At 25.2% G+C, this 21,026-nt stretch overlaps 4 protein-coding genes across 12 annotated transcripts in view; 1 reads left to right on the forward strand and 3 right to left on the reverse strand.

Annotated features, from left to right (window-relative positions):
• Positions 1 to 464: 464 nt before the first annotated feature.
• LOC100197374 (all trans-polyprenyl-diphosphate synthase PDSS2) lies at positions 465 to 3,376 on the reverse strand. Of its 2 annotated transcripts, none has more exons than XM_065814113.1 (3): positions 1,623 to 3,376; positions 1,200 to 1,513; positions 465 to 874 (listed from the first exon to the last, which is right to left on the reverse strand). In XM_065814113.1, exons 1-3 carry the CDS (start codon positions 2,035 to 2,037, stop codon positions 506 to 508), a joined length of 1,098 nt encoding a protein of 365 aa, XP_065670185.1. In that variant the 5' UTR covers positions 2,038 to 3,376; the 3' UTR covers positions 465 to 505. The 2 variants fall into 2 exon arrangements, with proteins under 2 accessions (XP_065670185.1, XP_065670184.1); XM_065814112.1 differs by having other exon boundaries at positions 1,200 to 1,546.
• A 215-nt stretch (positions 3,377 to 3,591) lies between these two features.
• On the reverse strand, positions 3,592 to 18,730 carry LOC100199121 (ADP-ribosyl cyclase/cyclic ADP-ribose hydrolase). 4 transcript variants are annotated; one of them, XM_065814114.1, is made up of 9 exons: positions 18,599 to 18,725; positions 16,320 to 16,603; positions 14,935 to 15,023; positions 14,664 to 14,793; positions 14,422 to 14,504; positions 14,241 to 14,324; positions 11,382 to 11,468; positions 9,946 to 10,059; positions 3,592 to 4,129 (listed from the first exon to the last, which is right to left on the reverse strand). In XM_065814114.1, the coding sequence occupies exons 2-9, from the start codon at positions 16,599 to 16,601 to the stop codon at positions 3,976 to 3,978; spliced, it is 1,023 nt and encodes a 340-aa protein (XP_065670186.1). In that variant the 5' UTR covers positions 16,602 to 16,603; positions 18,599 to 18,725; the 3' UTR covers positions 3,592 to 3,975. The 4 variants fall into 4 exon arrangements, with proteins under 4 accessions (XP_065670186.1, XP_065670187.1, XP_065670188.1 ...); XM_065814115.1 differs by lacking the exon at positions 18,599 to 18,725 and adding an exon at positions 17,407 to 17,545; XM_065814116.1 differs by lacking the exon at positions 16,320 to 16,603 and having other exon boundaries at positions 18,599 to 18,730.
• The window catches only part of LOC136088928 (piggyBac transposable element-derived protein 2-like), a 17,918-nt gene continuing 8,896 nt past the window's right edge, over positions 12,005 to 21,026 (forward strand). The window contains exon 1 of one of the 5 annotated variants that reach the window (XM_065814119.1): positions 12,005 to 12,378. The gene's annotated coding sequence lies outside the window, so the exon portion shown is untranslated. Of the gene's footprint in view, positions 12,379 to 12,969; positions 13,008 to 17,343; positions 17,553 to 21,026 lie in introns of those variants that run through there. The other 4 variants (XR_010642646.1, XR_010642648.1, XM_065814120.1 and 1 more) reach the window with 4 other exon arrangements.
• Positions 19,173 to 21,026, reverse strand: part of LOC101234797 (ADP-ribosyl cyclase/cyclic ADP-ribose hydrolase) — a 43,797-nt gene continuing 41,943 nt past the window's right edge. The window contains exon 8 of the mRNA XM_065814118.1: positions 19,173 to 19,681. Within this exon, the coding sequence (XP_065670190.1) occupies positions 19,603 to 19,681 (79 nt within the window). The 3' untranslated portion in view covers positions 19,173 to 19,602. The remainder of the gene's footprint in view (positions 19,682 to 21,026) is intronic.

Consider the following 21,026-nt stretch of genomic DNA (forward strand, 5'->3'; position numbering starts at 1 on the left):
AAGAATTAACTTAAGTTTGCTTCTTGCATTCCACCCCTAGTATTTGATGCCGTAAATCTAATGTTTGATACTCGAGTACTCAATGATTTATTTAATAGTCATAAAAATTGAATGATTTTTGGCTCAATTACTATTAACTACTATTAAAAAACCAAATTTCCATAAAATAGATGGAAGTACCTTTGGTCAAAGGGAGTATTATTAAGTTTATATCACAGTTAGATTAAATTTAAGAATTTGATCATTTAAATTACTAAACTAGGGCGCATTACTAAAACAAAAAAAAAAGTTAACTCATTAACATAAATTTTTTTTTATTAATTTAAGTCTTTTTAAATAAACTCGAAATGTTTTTGTTTAATTTTCACTAAAGCAAGGAAAGCATTTTTTGGTTATTATAAATAATTTAAAAAGTGTTCTTTTTCGCGCGTCATTTTTGTATTATAAACCAAAATGGACAAATATTTAAATAACTTATTAAATATTTATTAAAAAATTAATGAGTTTAATCGTCAATTATAATATATGTGCTGAGTATATCTTCTATTGCTCTAATGCTATCTTTGTGCTGAAATGCTTGAATAATGTCAATACATTGCTTCGCGTAGTTTCCACTCAGTGACTTTGCTTTGTCTGCAATACCCTCACAAAGACTCGCAATGTTTTCTTTTAACTCATTACTACTTGCAATATTCATATTTTTTATATAGCTATTGTAGTAGATTTTTGTTTTTTCATTTTGAAGAAGAGCTAAAACAATTATTATATTAGTAGGTTTAAGTATCGATTTGCTATTTTGAAATGCTCTAACGTCCTCTGCACACTGCACTGCGACTGACAAGTACCTTCCAAACTCAAAAGCTGCATCCATATGCTAAATTAAATTAAAAATACATAAAAACTTAATAAATAAAATAGCTAAATTGTTCATTCCATGTTGCTTGTTGTTTTTTTATATTAATGAAATTAAACTTTTTAAAGCATTTGTGGTATGAAAAAAATTTAACTGTATGATTTTCAGGTAAAAATGTCTTCAAAAAATAAAATACAGATTAAAAATGCATTGACAAGCAACATGAAATGGCCACCTTAACCATGTTTTTGTAACTGAAAAGTATAGAAATTATTTATTTAATCTTTTTTTACAATTCTGTAATTTATTATAGCTTTATAAACTATTAAAATAAGTTAAACTATACCCGCTCTTGGTGCCCAACAAGAACCAGCGCTGATTTGCAGCTATTTGCAAGCAAGCTTCCTCTTGTTTGAAACGTATGCACTTCCCACTCTTCTACACTCCACTTGCAGATTTGCTCAGCGCAAAAATCATCTAACACATTTCCCTCGGCGCTATCGCCAATTGCCTGCGAGATAAGTTCCACAACATAGGTATTAGAAAGTTTAGCTAATTCAACCGACGCTTTAGCGAGTAAAAAATCTCCTCCTAAAACGGAGAGTTTGTTTCCAAATTCTAGTGATTTTGTATTGAGAGTTTCAAGGTACTGCAACTTATCTAAATTAATGATGCAACCATGTACAAGGAATGCTAAAAAGAAAATTAAAATTAACTCAAACAAAAAGAACAACAACAAAAAAATACAACAAACACAACAAACACAAACCTATGTTAATCATTTCACATGTTTCAGCTAATATCCGTTGTTTTAGATGTATTCCATTAACAAATTCCTCTTTAATCATTGCAGAACTTTCACCGGCAGCTCTAGATATAAGTAGCACCCATAAACCACCAAGACGAAGGTTTATATCTCGACTAGGAGAAAGCATATCACGGGCAAATGAAAGCAATGGATGACCGCTCCCAACAAGCTTCTTTGCAATGCTCAGAATATCAGCGGGTTCTTCATCAACTAGATATTTTAAACTATTAAAAGCAGGAGGATAACCCACCAACCTTTCTGCGTTAGTCAAAGCTCTTTTCAATCCATAACTACTCGGCATCCATGAGTAATTTTGCTTTAACTTGTGTAACGTTGTATAATTCAAAGTTCTCGTAACTCGAAAAATATATTTCATTTGGCAGTTCTTATCTAAGATTAAGGTTTAACGAGTTATTTGCCACGAAAAAATGAATCCTACTAGCTGGAAAATGTAAGCGATTGATATCACCAATACATCTTCTTTGGTTCAATATGGAAATGCTTGCGAGTTTTGTAGCGTTTATTTATAACGTTTTGTTCTAAGATCTTTTACAATTAAATAATCTGAAAAACTTTTAAAGACTATTTTTTTTTAGAATTTATTAAAACTTTAATTATATTTTGCATTTATCTTCACCCTACATTTACCAAAAGTCTACACCATACTTCCACCTACGACCTACACCTTATATTGTATACTAAGATAGATAAACATACTTATTTTTTCAATTTCAAAATAAGAACTTTCATGCAGGATCAGACAAATCCGTAGTTGTCATGCAAAATCAAACAAGTCGCAAATCCATTGTTAGAATAACAATAGGTTACGTGTAGTTTTCTTATTAACTGTTTTTCTGTTAAAGCTTTAAAATTAAAAAAATATTTTCAAAAATTTAACATTTTGTTTAGTAACTTCGTAAAACTGTAAGTAATTCGTACCATTTAAGATACAATACCAATACAGATTTGACCTTAGGTGAATGTTTACTTATTAAGCTTCCTAAATATTTTCTGTAGCAATAAAATAGAGTTAAACCAGACAAATCATTTATTAACTCAGCAAAGCAGAAACATCAATTTCATAGACCTTGAAACACCAGGCAAATAAAAACTTACTAAATGATATGCGTTATCGAATAATTTATTAACAGAACGGTTTTTCAGGCTCAGATATTTTCTCTAAATTTTAGAGGAATTCTCTAAATCTTTCCTTTAAATAAGCCAACTTATTTAACGTATTTAAATTTTTATTCATTCTTTTTATTTTTTGGTATACACTCAGATATTCACACAAAGAGTTAAAAAATTCATATATTAAGTAGGTATAAGTGGTAAAACCGCTAAACCCCGTCTCTTAATTGCGTCACTGCGTCAAATACTGTAATCAATCTCATAAGGTAAATAAAACTTATCTTTATCTATTGATACAATTCGAAATTGTCCAGAAAAAAAATCTTTAGATGTATTTTTATTGATTGTTGATCCTTCTAGATCCTTTTCAGCAAACCTTTTAAAAAAATTAAAACTCTTCATTGTATATATTAAACTTATAAATAACAAAACAACGTATAAAACAAAAACGATTTCCACGACCACCTGAATTTCACTTCGCAATACATAAATTATCAACATTCTTTAAAAAACTTTTCGATTATGCCATGGTGTAATATTATAGAATTAGTATTCTTAAATAAACGCTGTGAAGCAATATACCTACGATGTGAAGCAATATACCTACACTTTATAAATACAAAGTCAAATGCTTTAAATCATAACAAAATTTAAAATACATTGCCATACTATAAATACTAAAACAAAATAATAAATATGAAAAATGACAACTATAATAACAATTAATGATAAGTTGAAAACAAAATAAAAGTTAAAAAAAACAGGTTTTTAAAAGGAATATATAGGTAAAAACATGATGTAATCAAACTCGTTTTAAAATATTTAAGTATAAACATGACGTAATCAAATTTATAGTACAACTTAATACGTTTGTTTCAGTTCCACCGAGTTTCGAAACGCGTGCCATTAAAAACTGATATAAGTAAAACTTTTGACACCAGTAGACATTACTTCGCTTCGGTAGACAGTACTTCGTTTTTATGTCAAGATGTGGAAGATAGCTTGTCGAAGTAACATAAAACAGGTAAGCATTGCAAAAAACCACAGCCAAAAAAAACTTTAACAAAAAAATGTTTTATTTATCACCCAACTGCAAAACTTCCTATACAATTATGCTATCTGTTTCAACCACTCGGAATGTATGTACAAGGAGAAGCTAAATATTTCAATTAAACTAATCTTGTCAGACATCATTAACTATTGGTTTGCTCGAAGATATACTGTAATTTAAAGTAAAGTGCTTTTGGAAGTATTGCTTGCGAACAAAACTCAAGCCAAGAAAAAGCAGAACCGAAGCAACAACAGCAACAAGCGTAAAACAAGATATCTTCCATAACCTGATGAGCGAAAATGTAAACTTTTTTTTGTCGAATGATAAAATTAAATAAAACTAAAACAAGTCTACACTTAAGTGTATTAAATTTCGCGTGTATTTTGTGATTTTGACCATGCGCAAAATTCAACACACAAGAAATCAATAATATTACGAAAAAAGTTAAACCAACGCTAAATTTATTACACTTAAGGTACAACATAAATACCGGTGTTCATACCTGAATACATTTATAATTGTTTTTAATTAGCTTTAAAAAAATACTCTTAAAACATATAAAGTATAGTAAGATTGACCATATAAATATTATAATGTACAAAAAATATTATAACGTAAAAAATATAAACACTATAACGAAAAAAAACAAAAAAAAACACAACAACAAGGTATTACTTCATATGTATCATTTACTTAAAGGGTTAAAGTCCTTCAAGTTGAATGAAAACCGGTGCACAAAAGGGCTAATGATCTCCTACTTCTATTTTTTAAATTCCTTACGCGTTGCGTTTTTAAGGACGATCCCTTTTCTTCTTTGAATGAAAAATATATACTATTTAACGCAATGGTATTTTTAAATACCTCTCTTTATGTTTTCATTAAATTAAAATATATAATTTAAATTAATGAAAATATATATAAAGAGAGAGAGAGTGAAATAAAAAGAGGAAGAGAGAGAAAAAAAGAGAGAAATATAGACAAATGATGGATGGCTTTCAATAATTTTAAAATACCATCACGTCTAGTAACTACTATGTTTAGAGCAATGATATATTATATAAACTAGATGTCTAACTTGTGGGATTTTATTGGACAAAAAATGAAGCCGCTTTTTTTAGTTTATAACAATAGTCCGCCATTTGTAAAAAGGGCAAAAGCTGAAGCCGAAGTGTGGAATAAAAGTTAAAAATGCAAATTAAAAGTTTCCAATAAGTTAAAGATAATTCAAAAACAAGTTTTAATAATTATAAAATACTTATAAAAGTTTTTTTTTATCAGTCGCATTTTTATTAAAAAGTATTTTAATAAAAATGCTTCAAAAGCGTCTGTCGTTTTACTTTTCAATTGAAAACTTTAATCGAAAATAAATTAGGGAATCATAAATTATTATTTTACAAGTATTCTAATTTCCGCTTCGCACTTGTACATAAAAAGTATTTAAAATTAAAAAATATTTACTTCATTTAAGAGAAGAAAAGTTAAAAATATTTGTTTACAAATTTAATCTGCCATTTGTAAAAAGGGCAAAAAGCGCCTTCACTTTTCGGATCGAAGTTAGACATCTAGTTTATATAATACATCATTGGTTTAGAGACATCGATTGATAATGACTGTTATGTTAATAGAGATCTAATATAATGAGCCGGGATAGCTCAATTGGTTATAACACTGCTAAAAAGTTCGGAATAATTATTGGCCGTAGCAGCAAGATTGCAGGTTCAAATCCCGGCTCTGCCGACTCAGCGTATGAGTAGTTCGATACGAGAAAACTCGTTTCGATTAACTCTACTATTACGATGTTTCCTTCTCGACTAATAAATAAATAACCTAGTCGAGTAAATCAAAACTAACGTTTACATATATATATATATATATATATATATATATATATATATATATATATATATATATATATATATATATATAAATTTCTATGTTTTTATTTCTTTGTACCTGAATTTAAATAAGTTTTAATAATTTGTATTATTATTTGAAATATATTGTAGTATTTTCTGTAGTATTATATATATATATATATATATATATATATATATATATATATATATATATATATATATATATATATATATATATATATATATATATATATATATATATATATATATATATATATATAATACTACAGAAAATACTACATAAATTTCTATGTTTTTATTTCTTTGTACCTGAATTTAAATAAGTTTTAATAATTTGTATTATTATTTGAAATATATTGTAGTATTTTCTCCTCTTAGTAATGGATTAGTTATGAAATAAAAAATACAGAATATGTAACCATTGAATTACGAGACGAAAAGATAAAAAGTAACCAAAATTACTGCTGTGTACAATTCACTATATTTATACTATGTGTATAAATATATATACACACATAAAGTTATTTCAAGAGTAAAATAATTTAGATGATTTCATAATCTAAATTATTTTACTCTTAATATAACTTTATGCCTTTGTTTAATAAAAAATTGAAGAAAATAACAAAAGAACATTTTTTTTTGTAATGTATGTTAAGCAAGACGTGAAAAAGTTGTGTTTTTTAAAAGTTTCAATTTATAAATTAAAGTACTTATTGACAGCGTGATACAGAACCAAGATGATCACTAAATCACATAAAAAGCTAACCGTCCACGAATAAAACAAGATCTTGAAAAAGAAATTAAACAGAAAAAATAATGAAAAAAATTATCAAAGTAAAAATAAAATAAAAAAGTTTAAAAGTATCGACCCAAAATCTCGTTCCATTAAGTAGCGTGAATAATTCAGTTATGACAAAAGCAGATATAACAAGTTCTATGATGACTAAGTCATCTCCGATGATGACAAAGTCATCATCGGAGTAGAACTTGTTATATCTACTATTATAGTTAAGTTATTCTGTTTTATCATTAATGCTAAGGTATTAATATTTTTCCATTTGTAATAAATTTCTTCCAGTAAACAAATAGATAAGCAGATTCAAATTTATCATTTTCTTTTAACCATTAAAGATTGCACCAACTTTTTAAACATAATTATCCGAAAATCAAACTTTTCAAACATCCGCAAAGCAACTTTTAAAACATAATCATCCGGAAAAAAAATTTTTAAACATAATAACCCGAAAATCAAACTTTTTAAAAATTCGGAAAAGAAACATTTCTTAACATAATCATCCGGAAATCAAAGTTTTACCAAGTTTTTAAAACTTTGATTTCCGGATGATTATATTTGGATAATTTGTTGGATTCAATTTTATCTAATACCACGGAGATTTACATTTCATATTTCCAGTGGCGTACCTAGGGTTAATGGCACTCATGACAAATACCGATCACGCGCCTATCTCAAAAGATAGATTATTTCTGTTTTATTTTCTAAAGCACTACTTTAAAATAGGATAAAAAAGCACACAAATAAAATCTATTAACATTTTATTATAAATTTTTTCTTTTGCTTTAGCTGACACTAATTGTTTAATTATGTTATCAAAGTCAATTTCTCCGGTCATTTCTCAGCAAAGCAAGATCACATAATCGAATTTGTCCCATCGAGACAAATATGTAAATACCAACAAAAACTGCGATTGTCAGCAATATTTGCAATGCATATCAAGAAAAACGTTTTTATTTTTATACTGAACTATAAAATTATTTGTTTTGGACTTTTTCCAGAACGGGTTGTTAATATCGAATTTTTCCAGAACGGGTTAATATCGACTTTTTCCAGAACGGGTTGTTAATATCTGAATTTTTCCAGAACGGGTTGTTAATATCGTTCTAAAATCCAAAATTTCTTCATATAATTCTTGTCTATCCACATCACAATTGTAGGCTTCACTAATTTTTTTACAACGAAAATAAATAATTCGTTTTCAGCATGCCTCAAAATGTGAAAACAGAATATATTCGAAAAACCAAAAATTTTGATGTTTGACCTTATTCCACATATTTATACCTATAAAAATATTTATTTTACTTTTATTTTCATTTTTGCACGCCCCCAATTATCTCCTAAGTTGGCGCCCATGGCACGTGGCATGATAATTAATGATTCTCAGTTTAAAAATAAAGTCGCGATGAGCGCAATGATGCTTCTTGAAAAGAAATTTAACAAAAGCGTCTGATTTTTTTCCCTTCTTTTCCAGCAATCCTTGACAAAGGAGTAGTTGATGGGATTGGCGCTAGTTGTTGATTGGATTGTTAAGCGCTTAGCATCCCACAAAGTAAAGTCAGGATAAATCGAAAACTAATCAGCAAATGACTTTGTGAATTCTCTTTGACATATCAAATTTCTATTGTTATCAGATGAGTCTAAGTCAGAGGAAGAAAAGCACGCTTTTTTTCAAATTATAAAGAAAAAAAAAAAGTGAAAGATATCTCTAAACGCCACTATTTTTATGTCGATAAAAATTAAATCAAATCGGAAAAGATTTTACTGATATGTATTAAGCATTTTAAACAAATAAATGAATGAAACGATTGATTTTTATTTTAAATAATTTTTTTATATTTTTGTTTTAACAAAAGAAATTGTTTACAGGTGCAATAAATGGCTTTCGCAAAAAGTCAAAAATAAGAATTTACAATAATTTTTTACGAGTATTTTAAAAATCGTAAAAACCAATTATAAGCGCTTAATAAGTAAAAGCTTATAAGCAAGTTATAACATTAAAACCTTTTTTATATCTAGTATAGTAGACAAATTTATAACATGAGATAACGTTCAAAACGCTTTTAAAATGAGTTAAAATTTACTCTTTGTTTTTGACTCAATAACTTTCATAAATCGGTTAGCGTTTTATATAACATAGAACACAAGTATGTTCCCGGTTTTAATTGGAGTCCACACCAACTAATTGGAGTTCACACCAACTAATTGGAGTCCACACTAATTAAAAACTTTTGGTTTGAGCAGACATAAAAAACGTTTGGTTTCAGCAGACAGTAAAAAGAAAAATCTTTTGTGATTATTTCTAGGACGAGTGTAAATATACTAATTAATATTTTTAGACGCAGTGGAGTGGATATACATTAACTAATTTTTATAAGGACTGTCACAGTGAGTGTACATACAATAATTAGAGGTTTTGATATAGGAAGGCAATCTAATAATATAAATAAATTTATACAAATTTCCAACCGTCTTTATAAGTTAAAAAATATTCAAGTAAATGACAACCGGGAATTTAGACGAACTTTTAGTGTATGTTATAAACCGCTAAACTCATAAATCTCGATGTAAAATCTTGAAGTAATATAGAGTAAATGACCTATTAATTCAAATTAAATATTAAACTTTAATTAAGTTCAATACATTTGCGACTTGCGATTTATTCTATGTAATACTATAAAATTAAACTAAAACAAACACTACAGATTTTAAACCAAATAACAAGTTTAAAGACATTTTTTTACGAAAAGATTTTCAGGGCTTGTTTAAGGGCGTATTCAAATAAGCTTAATTGCCCTCAAACTTGTCTTCGATATTAACTAAAATCGCGTACGCCTAAAATAGGAGAAACACATTAAACAAGAACACAAGTAAACGATTTCATAGCCTTCAGCTGATATAAAGTGCGCGATAGCCGCACATTTTACACACGGTTTACTGAACTTAGTAGCGACCTATTATGGCTTTTATTTCTTTTTTTTCTTAAAACACAATAAACTCATTTTCTATAAATTATGACCTCATCAGTATTCGTACCAGAGATATGAACTGGTTTGTGAGAAAAAACTCTTTAATAATTGCACGGCAACGATAAGTTAAGTGTATAGTGTCAAGAAAACACGTTTATTTACCGGGAGTCATTTCTATAGCAATTTTTCTATCTTTGTGATAAGTAACATTAAGTTAAAAGTTTTAATGATTCACAATACCAATTTTCAGAAAGTATAAATATTTACTTTATTTTTCTGCGTAACGTTAGTTAAATTGCAGCCATAGGTTCGCTATACTTTTGTTGGACCCAAAAGGTTTTAGCTTGTTTTATTCTTTGGACTATATAATATTTCAAAAATAGCTTACATATAAAATTGTTAAAAAATACAGGTGTGAAATCACAATCAAACAAATTTAAACAAACAAAAATAAAAAATATACCTTATGTCTTCAAACTCACTTGAGGAAGAATAACGATCATTTCCGACGGGAATATTTTTCGGGTCGCACTCGGGAGCTTGAGGAATTTTAAGACAGTAAATTCTCAGAACCAACCTTTAGAAAGAAAAGTAAGAAAAACAAACTTTCTATTTAAACTTCAAATCTTAAAAATATTGCTTAAATAAGCTTCGATTTGAAATTGAGAAATACCCGAAATAACAATCGTAAAACTGCGTTGGCAGTTTTTTTGATTGGGCCTATAAAATAAATCAAATCTACAAAATTGAAGATCCATATGATAATAGAAAAATAACTTTTTAAAACTTTGTTGAAAACATAAAAATACGTTCACCACAAATAAAATAAAAATATTTACAGTTAACAAAAAAATGCATTTTTAAAACGCAATACTATAAAAAAAAGCAATAATTTTTGTCAACAAATCCAAAATGTAAACAATGAACTCTCGAAGATAAACAATGATTTAATAGCCTCTTCTTAGGTGGCAAATAAATTTTGCTCTTTTTAATAATTTTAATCATTTTCCTCATCCGCCTAGTTTAGTTTTCGAGGCTTGTTATTCGATCATTTGCAAAAAATGCTAAAGTATCAACTTGATAAAAAACCTTTCAACAGCGGCTTTGTATGTATGTATGTATGTATGTATGTATGTATGTATGTATATATATATATATATGTATATATATGTATATATATGTATATATATGTATATATATGTATATATATATATATATATATATATATATATATATATATATATATATATATATATATATATATATATATATATATTATATGCACAGTGCGCAGAAGAAGAAAAAAACTACTATTGGTTTCCTGGCATTCAGGAATTTGAAAAAAACCCCATTCAGTTTATAATAATTTTCTAAATGTGGCTACCCAAAGACCCAAATAATAGTGTAACAACAACGTTAAAAAGACATCAAGCTAAAATGTATTTTAAAAGAAGTTAAAATGAAAAAAAATGTGGCATTTATTTCATAAGTAAATTTTAAAAGTAAAAAAAGCCAGTAAAAAGTTGAATTAAAGGAAAAAAATATTATTTTGTAAAGAAACTTCAAAGCTTTTATAGAACTCTCGCGGTAAATACATGAGCCAATAAGTAACAATTCCTACTTTATGAATTACACAATTTTATGAATTACACAATTTTATGAATTACACAATTTTATGAATTACACAATTTTATGAATTACACAATTTTATGACACAATTCTGTGATTTAGCTCATTTTAATAAAATGATTTATAAAGTAAAAAACAAAAACACAAAAAACATCTGAATCAATTTTATTTTTAATTAAGATTTTAAATAATATATTTTCCCTTTTAATTGTATAATGTAAAAAATATATGCTGAAAAGAAAAAGTAATTATTCTGGTCTGAACACTTACAATGGCTGATCAACACATTCAAAATTTATATTTAAAGCAGCTGCGTCTTTTTCTAATTCCCGCAACGAAGGAGAACCGCAATACTCTCTAGAAAAGAAAAAAGAAATATTTCATAAAAAATGTTTACCTTAATCTATCAACAAAAATCTTTATTGTTTTAGTTTTACTTTGTTATTTTATATACAGACACGTATAACATTTTAACTTATGTAATGAAATATTTAATTTTAAATTATAACACCCCATCGCTTAGATGGTATTAGCTTTAAAAATCTATAGATCAAAGCAAACTTTTTAAATTCAAATTTATTTAGGGATTGTCCATAAATTACGCAAGACTAAATTTCGCTAATAAACAAAACAAGAAAGGTCAAAAGTTTAAAATCACAAAAGTTTAAATTCAAAACAGCGCATTAAGTTTAATGAAAATCGCGTAAAAGAGCTGAAGATCTCTTTCTGTTTTTTAAATAAATTCAGCGTTTCGTAATTTATGGAAGACCTTATAAATTGAGATAACATTTAAGGGTTAAGTTTTTAAAACTTTTAACTTTTCAAAAATAACAAAAAAAAATCACGTGATAACCGCTCCACCGGACAAAACCTTGTTCGGTTATTTTAGACTAACAATTCGTCTGACTTCCGCTAGCCCGTCTATGTCGTTTATTTAAAATAAAAACGCTTTTCGTTTATACAATAAAGTCACGGTTTTAATGAAATTAAACGCACCGCCAGTGGTGTGTGATAAACTTGTCCTACTTGACGAAACAGTTTCTTGCTCGCTCCTTTATTCCTTCTTCTAGTACCATGAGTAGATAAAAAAAAATTAATTATTTTTACATCACAAATATTATATTAGTAAACTATATTTACAAAGATTTGTTTAAAGATACGGGATGCGGAAATACACGATACGTACAAGAATGTTACGAAATATGGAAAATTCATAAGCAATTCGACTCGATGATCCTCAAAATATGATACCAGCAATTATAATAAGGTAAGTTAATTTTATTCAAAAAACTGCTTGCTTCTCTTTTTTATCGTTGGATGTTAAAATAACAAACTTGAATTATTTTTAACATTGTTTTGAAAAAAAAAAAAAATATAGATATTTTTTCAGCAAAATGTTATGAAATAAAAAATCTAAAAAGATAATTGACTCGATAATTTTTTAAATACTGCCAGATACATCAACGGAAATCTAAAAGCGCTAGATAACCGTGGAATGAAATCGGGATATAAAATAAATTTACTTTCAATATTTTTAAAAATATCAAAGGAATATTATTCAATAAAACTTTGAAAAAATATACTTTAAAAACAATTTTCAACTTATAATTTATATGCATCCGTATAAAAGTATCGAACAAATAAAAATTTTGTTTTGATTTATAAACCCTCATGAACATAAGTAAAACTTAAAAAATAATCATAAATTCACCAATTATAAACTACTGTTATTCACATATGCTGAAAAATAAAAATCGCAGCTGATTTTTAATATAACCTTTCAGTTATCGCCTTAATTATTTATCTATTTATAATAGTGATCGCCTCTTAAATTAAATTAAATTCACTTCTTTATTATCTCATCACCTAGAAAGACAAGAAAAAATATTTCTCCCAGTAAGGTTTTTTTAATTTCTCAATAAAAACCTTTTTAAATAAATCGTTTTGTTGTTTTACTTTTTATTGTAAAAATTTGAAAAAAGCTGAAAAATATTTCTCAACTCTTTTACGAGCGACATTTTTTTTTTATTCCATAATATTAAAGAAATGCAATAAAATATCTGTTGATTTCACATAATATATAGTTGCAGAGTAGTTGTTGAATCGACTGCCATTAAACAAATCATGTAAAGACTTTTATTCTTTCCTTTTATATGATATGTTTAATGTTTTTGGGAATTTTGAAAAATATTTTATAGTATCAAAAAAAAATTAAAGAATGAATATATTCAAAAATGAAAACCTATAAACAAAAAAATAGTAAAATTAAGACAACGATGATTTGTTGTTGCTGTTGTTGTAAAAATTGACCATACCTTTTAACTTTTTCGTTGTGGTAAAAATTGACCATACCTTTTAACTCTTTCGTTGTGGTAAAAATTGACCATAACTTTTAACTTTTTTGGATATAATATACCATGCAGGATACTTGGTATTAATTTAAAATTTTTTTTATAAAATAATCTTATTAGCACTATCACATTAGCTTTTAATTTATAAGTAACAGTTCTAACAACAGTAAGCCTTAAATATATCGTAACAATTTTGATAATAGTAACTTTTAAACAGTTTTATATTAATCACCCTAAGAATACCATAATACAAAAATAGCTCATAATAAATAATAAATTTAACTTATTACGTTAAATTTAAAAGCTAATAACTCAATTTTATTTTTAACCAGTGATTATAAAGCATCATTATTAAACTTAAAGAAATCTAAATTTCTACTCCTATGAAATTCCTTTGAAAATAATTTCAATAGTCAAACTCATTACTGAACGGAGCTAGGAAAGAATCGAATAGCTTAAAGTTAAAAAAGCGCAATTAAAAAAAAATAGTTATAACTAATTACCTGATGTTATTTACTATATAAAAACGTGATAGATTTAACTAAAACAATATTACTGTTGATTTTATCAGATTTAACATGGTTTAAAGAATTTTTTAAAATGTTTTTACATATTTATTTAACTATTTTAAAGGTGTTTAATTAAGTTTTTAAACTGAAAAATAATAACTTTCTTAAACAATTATATCTAGTTATTTCTACTGTTCGAGCAAATTTATACCCTTTACAAATGGTAAAGAAAAATTAAATATTTATAAATTTCACTTTCTCTAGTTTACCTTTTATTTGTTCCAATGTTTGTTGCAACTAATGCAATTAACTTATCAATTTTTAAATATGGTACCTCCACACTGCGAAAGAAGCTAAAATCATATGATTATTTAATTAAATGTAAAACAATAATTTTGAATAATTTAAGATACAAATCCAGAGTAAGTAATTAATTTGATGAAAAACTACCTTCCTTTTAAGTATGCAGGGTTGTTGTCCGGTCGACTGCCATTAAGCAAGACATGTGAGATGCCCGCTGCTCTTTCTGCAAACTATAATATTATATAATGTTATAAAAAAAATTAAAGAAACTTTGAAAAATGCAAAAAATCAAAATTTGACCACATTGATCATACTTTTAATATATTATTATACTTTTTATTATGTTTTATTCTTTTATGAAAAATAACAATAAAAGTCATACCTCATACCTTTTTTGATGCTATAAACCATGCAGGATACATTGCATTACAAACATTATTCTTTGCATTACATTTGGTGTAATTCAAACCATCAGGTGTAGTAGGTGAACCACACCAAGTTAGTTCGTTCATTAAATACCTAGAAAAAAAAACATTTAGGACTAATCATTAACATAGTCACAAAATGTCACACATTTTATGGCACATAAATAACAAATAAATTTTACAAAATTGTAATTTTCAATAAATGTAAGAAAATTTATTTGAAAAAATCTCTAACCCTGTCATTGTTTCCTCAAGCACAATATGCTGATCATTAATAAATGTAAACTGGTGTACAAGGGTACTAGATCCAGACCAAAACATAGCCTGATAAATATATATAAGTATGTATGTATATATATACTTATTACATATTTATATATATATATATATATATATATATATATATATATACACATATAAATATATACACATATAGTAGATATATATTATATACATATAGTAGATATATATTATATGCATATAGTAGATATACATTCGTCAACTTTTTGTTGATGTATGTACTGAGACCTCAGCAGCTCACTATTTCAGTATGACTTTAGACATACTATATGCTCAAGAAAGTATGCATTTATAATATATATACACATATACATATATACACACATACATATATACAATGGATTCTTTATTAACAATTTATTAATTTTGGTCATGAAAATTATGAAAATATCAGGTAAAAATACTTGGCTAATCTTTCACACATACTTACCAGTATATATAAAAATCATGTAAATTAATAAAACATTTAGCCATTATCAAATATGTTTGATAATAGCTTTTGCTATATGAGTCGAAATCACTTTCAATAATAAATAATATGATACTGAGCATGTTTTACTAATTTATATACATATACATATATATATATATATACATATACATATATATATATATATATATATATATATATATATATATATATATATATACATACATACATACATACATATATATATATACATAAAATATATAATTATACATATATATATAAAATATATATATAATTATTATATAATATAATAACAATATATAACACCACCCTCAGATAAGTTTCAAAAAACAGCCGGAGGGCGCCAATGTCTGCCACCTATTTTGACCCCTGTAATATATATATATATATATATATATATATATATATATATATATATATATATATATATATATAATAGGCTTAGTAAAATAAGTGCCTGTCAATATTAATGGTTTTGAAGTAGAAGCGATTTTGTGATTTTCAAATTTTCTTATATAAATAATGCTTTTCTTTCAAAATTTTATACAAATGGATTCTTTGTGGCAAAATAATTGTTTTATATAAGATAAAACAAAAAATATAATTCTCGCACACAAACTTAAAGTTAAAAAAGTGACATATACACTTCTTGATCCAGAAATAACAATTTCCATTAGTCTAATTGATACAAAGATTTCTTCATTTAAAAGAGCACTTCTTTTAAGGTAAATGATCTTAAGAAGTCATTTTTGCAAAAAAGTGACAAAGGCACTTCTTTTACCAAGCTTCTTTCTCACACAATCATATAAAAACCTGTTTATTTGATAACCTAATTTTAGAAAAAGTGAAAAGACAAAAATGTCACATACATTTCGAATTTTTTTTGGATTTTCTAACATTTCAAAAAAAGGTTTATAGCTGTTTTTGGTAACATCACAAGGATTCTTGAATGCAAAGCTAGCATAAAATTCATTCCAAAGCTTTGTACAATTTACTATTGTTTTTAACTCATCAATTTTATTTTCTTTGGCTAGCACTTGATAGTGCCAACATCGTCCAATAAATATTTCTTTAAGATTTTGTGTTGTACCACCACTCTCAATAAATTTTGGAGTTAGAAAAAGTATGGCAACAACAAAAACGAAGAACATATCTATAAGAGCAAAACTACTTTTTTATAATTAACAAAAATATTTATTAGATATTATTATACTTGCTATCACTATTATTATTATTATTATTATTATTATTATTATTATTATTATTATTATTATTATTATTATTATTATTAGATTATTGTTTTTCATCAAAACCTAATGAGAAGCAATAACTAAAAAGTATAATTGAAAAAAATTGTAAAAAAAATTTAACTGAAGAAACAAAGTAGAGAAATATTGTTTTCTCGTTTAAAAACTCTTTTATCATAAAAGTCACCAGTTACATAAAAGTGTTTTAAAAAATATATGCAATTAAAAATGTCACATTCAGTTTTATAAAAAATCATGATTGCCTTTTACCAAAGCAAGATCAAAAACAAGAAGCATCAGTAAAATTTGATGATTTTTTTTTCCTCACTTATGTTATTTAATGAAAATGATTTATGAATTCTGTAAACTGCTGTTACATATCAAAAAAAATCTCAAATAGCTATATACAGACAAATGATTTCCACCAAACTATATAATAGATGAAAGTAGACACCTAACTGATCAAACTTATTTTTTTTCAAATTTCATCAATAAAACTTTATTCACTAATAAGAATATTTTACTATTAGATGCTTATGAAATTTTGCATAAATAAAAAATATTGACTAAAAAATTAATGACCTTTCCTCTTCATAAATAAATGAATGTGGCAAAATCAAAAATAATCAAAAAGGAAGCAAAGTTTATATAACCTTTTAAACAACTTAATAAAATGTTTTTTTTAAAAAGAAATACAAAAAAAAAATACTCGTATGTACGTAGTGTTATCAAACAAGGTTTAGCATTAGTACTGTTTCTCTGGTTTCCAAAACATTATCTTTACAATTGGATACTTCAAACTGACAAAATCACTTATGTTTTAAAACTTTATTCATTGATTAAACATTGTGAAATGTAAGTGATTAATTTAAATTATACAATAAATAAAAAATTATAAAATAAATGCAAAATAATACAACTAAACCTTTAGTTGTATTATAGTTATTTAATAACAAAAATAATAATTACTATTATTATATAAACAATAATGTTTACTATTACTATATAAACAGTAATAGTATTAAATATATTACAATGATAATAAACAACAATAAGAACAGCAATTAAATATTTCTAAATCAAACAAATCCAAAAAGCAAAAATTCAATTGACATAAAAAAAATAACCACAAAAAAAAAAAAAGGAAAAAAAAAGTTAGCTTTCTTAAAAGTCTGACCACCACTTAATTTTACTGATGTACAGACTTACAATGTTTTTGACAAACTCTTGCAAAGTCTATGGAACTTTATTTACATAATGAGCAAGAACAGCTTGTGTAACTATTTACACGAGCTATTTTTAAATAAGTTTATTGACATTAAAATTTATTTTTTACAGTTTATAAGTTAGGGTGAACTAATAAAACTATGGTTTATTAATATAAAATATTTTCAGCAAGAAGACTAAATTTTATCAATAATCCTATGATTATGCAAAACAAAACATTCTTTTTAAGACCAATCCTATAAAAATGACTATATGTACACAGTGATTTCAAATTAAATATTAAAACATAGTATTAAAACAAAACAAAAAACTTTTTATACAAAAGAATGCAAAAAATTTCAAATGATGTAAAAATAATACAGCTTCAAAGGTTCCACAAAGCTTACAAACTTTACAAAACGTCATTGCTTAGACAGTACCTAAAACATCTTTATAAATATTAAACTATTATTTTAAAAAATATTATTTTTTTCTTTAGTTCTCTTATCACATGAGTCATTGATTTGACAGTAACAGAAACATCTATATAAATATTAAACTATTATTTTAAAAAATATTAATTTTGTATTTATTTCCTATTACCTGTGTTGTGCTTCATTAAAAAAAAAATTTTAAAGTAATAACAATCAATAAAAAGGTATTAACTAAAAATTCACTGAAAACAAAGTACCGACCTTTTAAACTTGCTTTTCATTCCTTAAATAATAAATATTGAAACACTTTGTACAAAAAACCAAACATAGTAAAGCTATTACTGTTGCTTGTTCAACTTTAAAATTATATTTGCAACTTTAAATACCTAAAAAGATCCTAAAGTTATTGTATGAAATCTACAAAAACATCTAAAAAAAAAGTTAAAACAGAACTAACTTTGATTCACAAAACAAAACACTTTATCAAAAAACTAATCCATTAAGAATTTTTGCATAGATATATTTGCACATAATAAATCTTTTCAATGCCAATTATATTTTTATAAATTAATTTAAATACAAAATTTGAAAAAAATTTTTTTCTTTAAATAATATAATAAATAAAAAGTATAACTAATTATGATGGAGTGTAACTAATGATGATGGAGAATAACTAAAGATTATGGAGTATAACAAATGATAATGGAGTATTATAATGATGGATAATAACTGATAAAGGAGTATATATAAAATTATATTTTATGACTTTAAAAAAAGACGAATTTCTAATAATGAATAAAGGATTATTTTATTTACTAACACAAGAAAAATACAATTTAATTTTAATTGAATTTATTACAAAAATTTTTATTACAAAATTTTGTCTGAAATTAAAATAATCTTATCATAGAAATTTTTTTAACTAAAAAAAAAAATTCAATTGAGAAACATTTTTTTTTTGTGAATATTTTGACACAGCCCATATATAATAAAAAGCCAATAAATAAATGCTTCGATTTGTTTAAAAAGTGAAGATGAAAAAAATTCAAGCAAAAAGCAAAAAGCAAAAAAAAAAATTCTTTAAAAGTTAATAAAAAGGTAAACTATTTAAAGCAACTATAACTCTTTAATAAAAAAATATTTAGTATATTACTTCCTATTATAATTAAAATATTTACACATCTATTTAAAAAAAATTAAAAATAACTTTACAACTATAATAAACATCATGGATAACCATAAAAACACTTTCAAATAAAGTTAACCTAAACATCTTCATAAAAATCTGGAAACATTGTGAAAATGACAGAAATCGTAATAAGCACAAACAATATCTTACTCCATCTAAATATTCAAAAATGTTTTTAAATAAAATTGTTTTTCATTGAAATTATATAATAAAATCATTTTATTCTATTTTAAAATTATTTGTTTTTATATATACAAATGTTTAATACGCTAAATATATTTAATATAATAAATTTAATATACTACCTGTATTTAATATATTAAATTCATAAACAAAGTAGATAAATTCAATTTAGAAACAAAGTTGATAACTTCAATAAAATAAAATAAAAAGTATAAACTTAATATTGATTATAAACTTTCTCATTTGATTTAAATATTTATATATATTTAAATAAAAGTTTATTTGTTAACTAAATCTGTAAACCTTGTAAAAATTACTTTAAGTTATACTTTAAACACTTTTTAAAAAAATATTCCAAACATTTTATAAAACAAAACATGTAAAGTTTTTAATCAAAAAATAGTTTTGATTGCTAAATCCATTGGTTACTAAATTCTGTAAAGATTATTTTTTAACATTTAAAAAACTCTCTGATCCAACTATATTTAGCTCGTATCAAAATACTAACATTGATGATAAAACTACTATTATGGTGACACATACTTTTGTAAATTTTATTTCTGTTGTGTGTTGGAATGTTACGTTTAAATGGTACAATTAGATTTTCATTCACACACAATAGCAACAAATAGTAGTACAAGTGTCTTTAAATTAAAGTCACAGTCTAAAAGAATGCCAAAAAATAAAACTTTTCAAAGTTAAATGTTAGTAGATATATTGCTTTAACATATATTTGGGATCTGGTAATGATATATATATATATATATATATATATATATATATATATATATATGCACATATATATATACAAATATATATACACATATATACACACAATTGTTTATATGTGTATATATATATATATACACATATAAACAATTGCTGCAAACCCTAAGCTGTCACAAAAAAAATAATGACATTTAGTTGGAGCAAAAAGTAATGAAATTTTGTAAAGACTGATTGCATGAGAGTATCTAATTGACTGAGAGTATATAATTGTGTGATCAGCCATTAGAGCCATTTTAGAGGTAAGATTATCTGGAAGATCATTAAAATAGATGAGGAGAAATACAGACCCAAGGTCAGAACTTTGTGTTAACTCATGTTGCAGAAAATGAGGAAGAGTGTTGTCAGTCAAGGACAACCTAATACTGCAGTAAGAAAAGAATAATTCAATAACTTTAATAACTTTCCTAGACACCATATGAAATGACGTTATAGAAAAGACCAGCATACAAGACTTTATCAAAAACCTTTGATATGTGAAAAGCAATAGCTTTTGGCTTACCATTTCCATCTAACTCAGGATAGAATCTT

This window comes from Hydra vulgaris, chromosome 12 (genome assembly GCF_038396675.1).
Source record: "Hydra vulgaris chromosome 12, alternate assembly HydraT2T_AEP".
Lineage (NCBI taxonomy): Eukaryota > Metazoa > Cnidaria > Hydrozoa > Anthoathecata > Hydridae > Hydra > Hydra vulgaris.

What these genes read in the sequence shown, in the direction of transcription:
- LOC100199121 (XM_065814114.1), bottom strand. Translation starts at nt 16,601, where the DNA reads ATGTTCTTCGTTTTTGTTGTTGCCATACTTTTTCTAACTCCAAAATTT. An exon ending in ATCCAAAAAAAATTCGAAAT is followed by an intron (nt 15,024 to 16,319) that starts GTATGTGACATT and finishes TATATTTATCAG; the next exon opens with GCTATGTTTTGGTCTGGATC. An exon ending in AACATTGGAACAAATAAAAG is followed by an intron (nt 11,469 to 14,240) that starts GTAAACTAGAGA and finishes TTTCTTTTCTAG; the next exon opens with AGAGTATTGCGGTTCTCCTT.
- LOC100197374 (XM_065814112.1), bottom strand. Translation starts at nt 2,037, where the DNA reads ATGAAATATATTTTTCGAGTTACGAGAACTTTGAATTATACAACGTTA. An exon ending in ATGTGAAATGATTAACATAG is followed by an intron (nt 1,547 to 1,622) that starts GTTTGTGTTTGT and finishes TTTTCTTTTTAG; the next exon opens with CATTCCTTGTACATGGTTGC. An exon ending in TTGTTGGGCACCAAGAGCGG is followed by an intron (nt 875 to 1,199) that starts GTATAGTTTAAC and finishes AATTTAATTTAG; the next exon opens with CATATGGATGCAGCTTTTGA.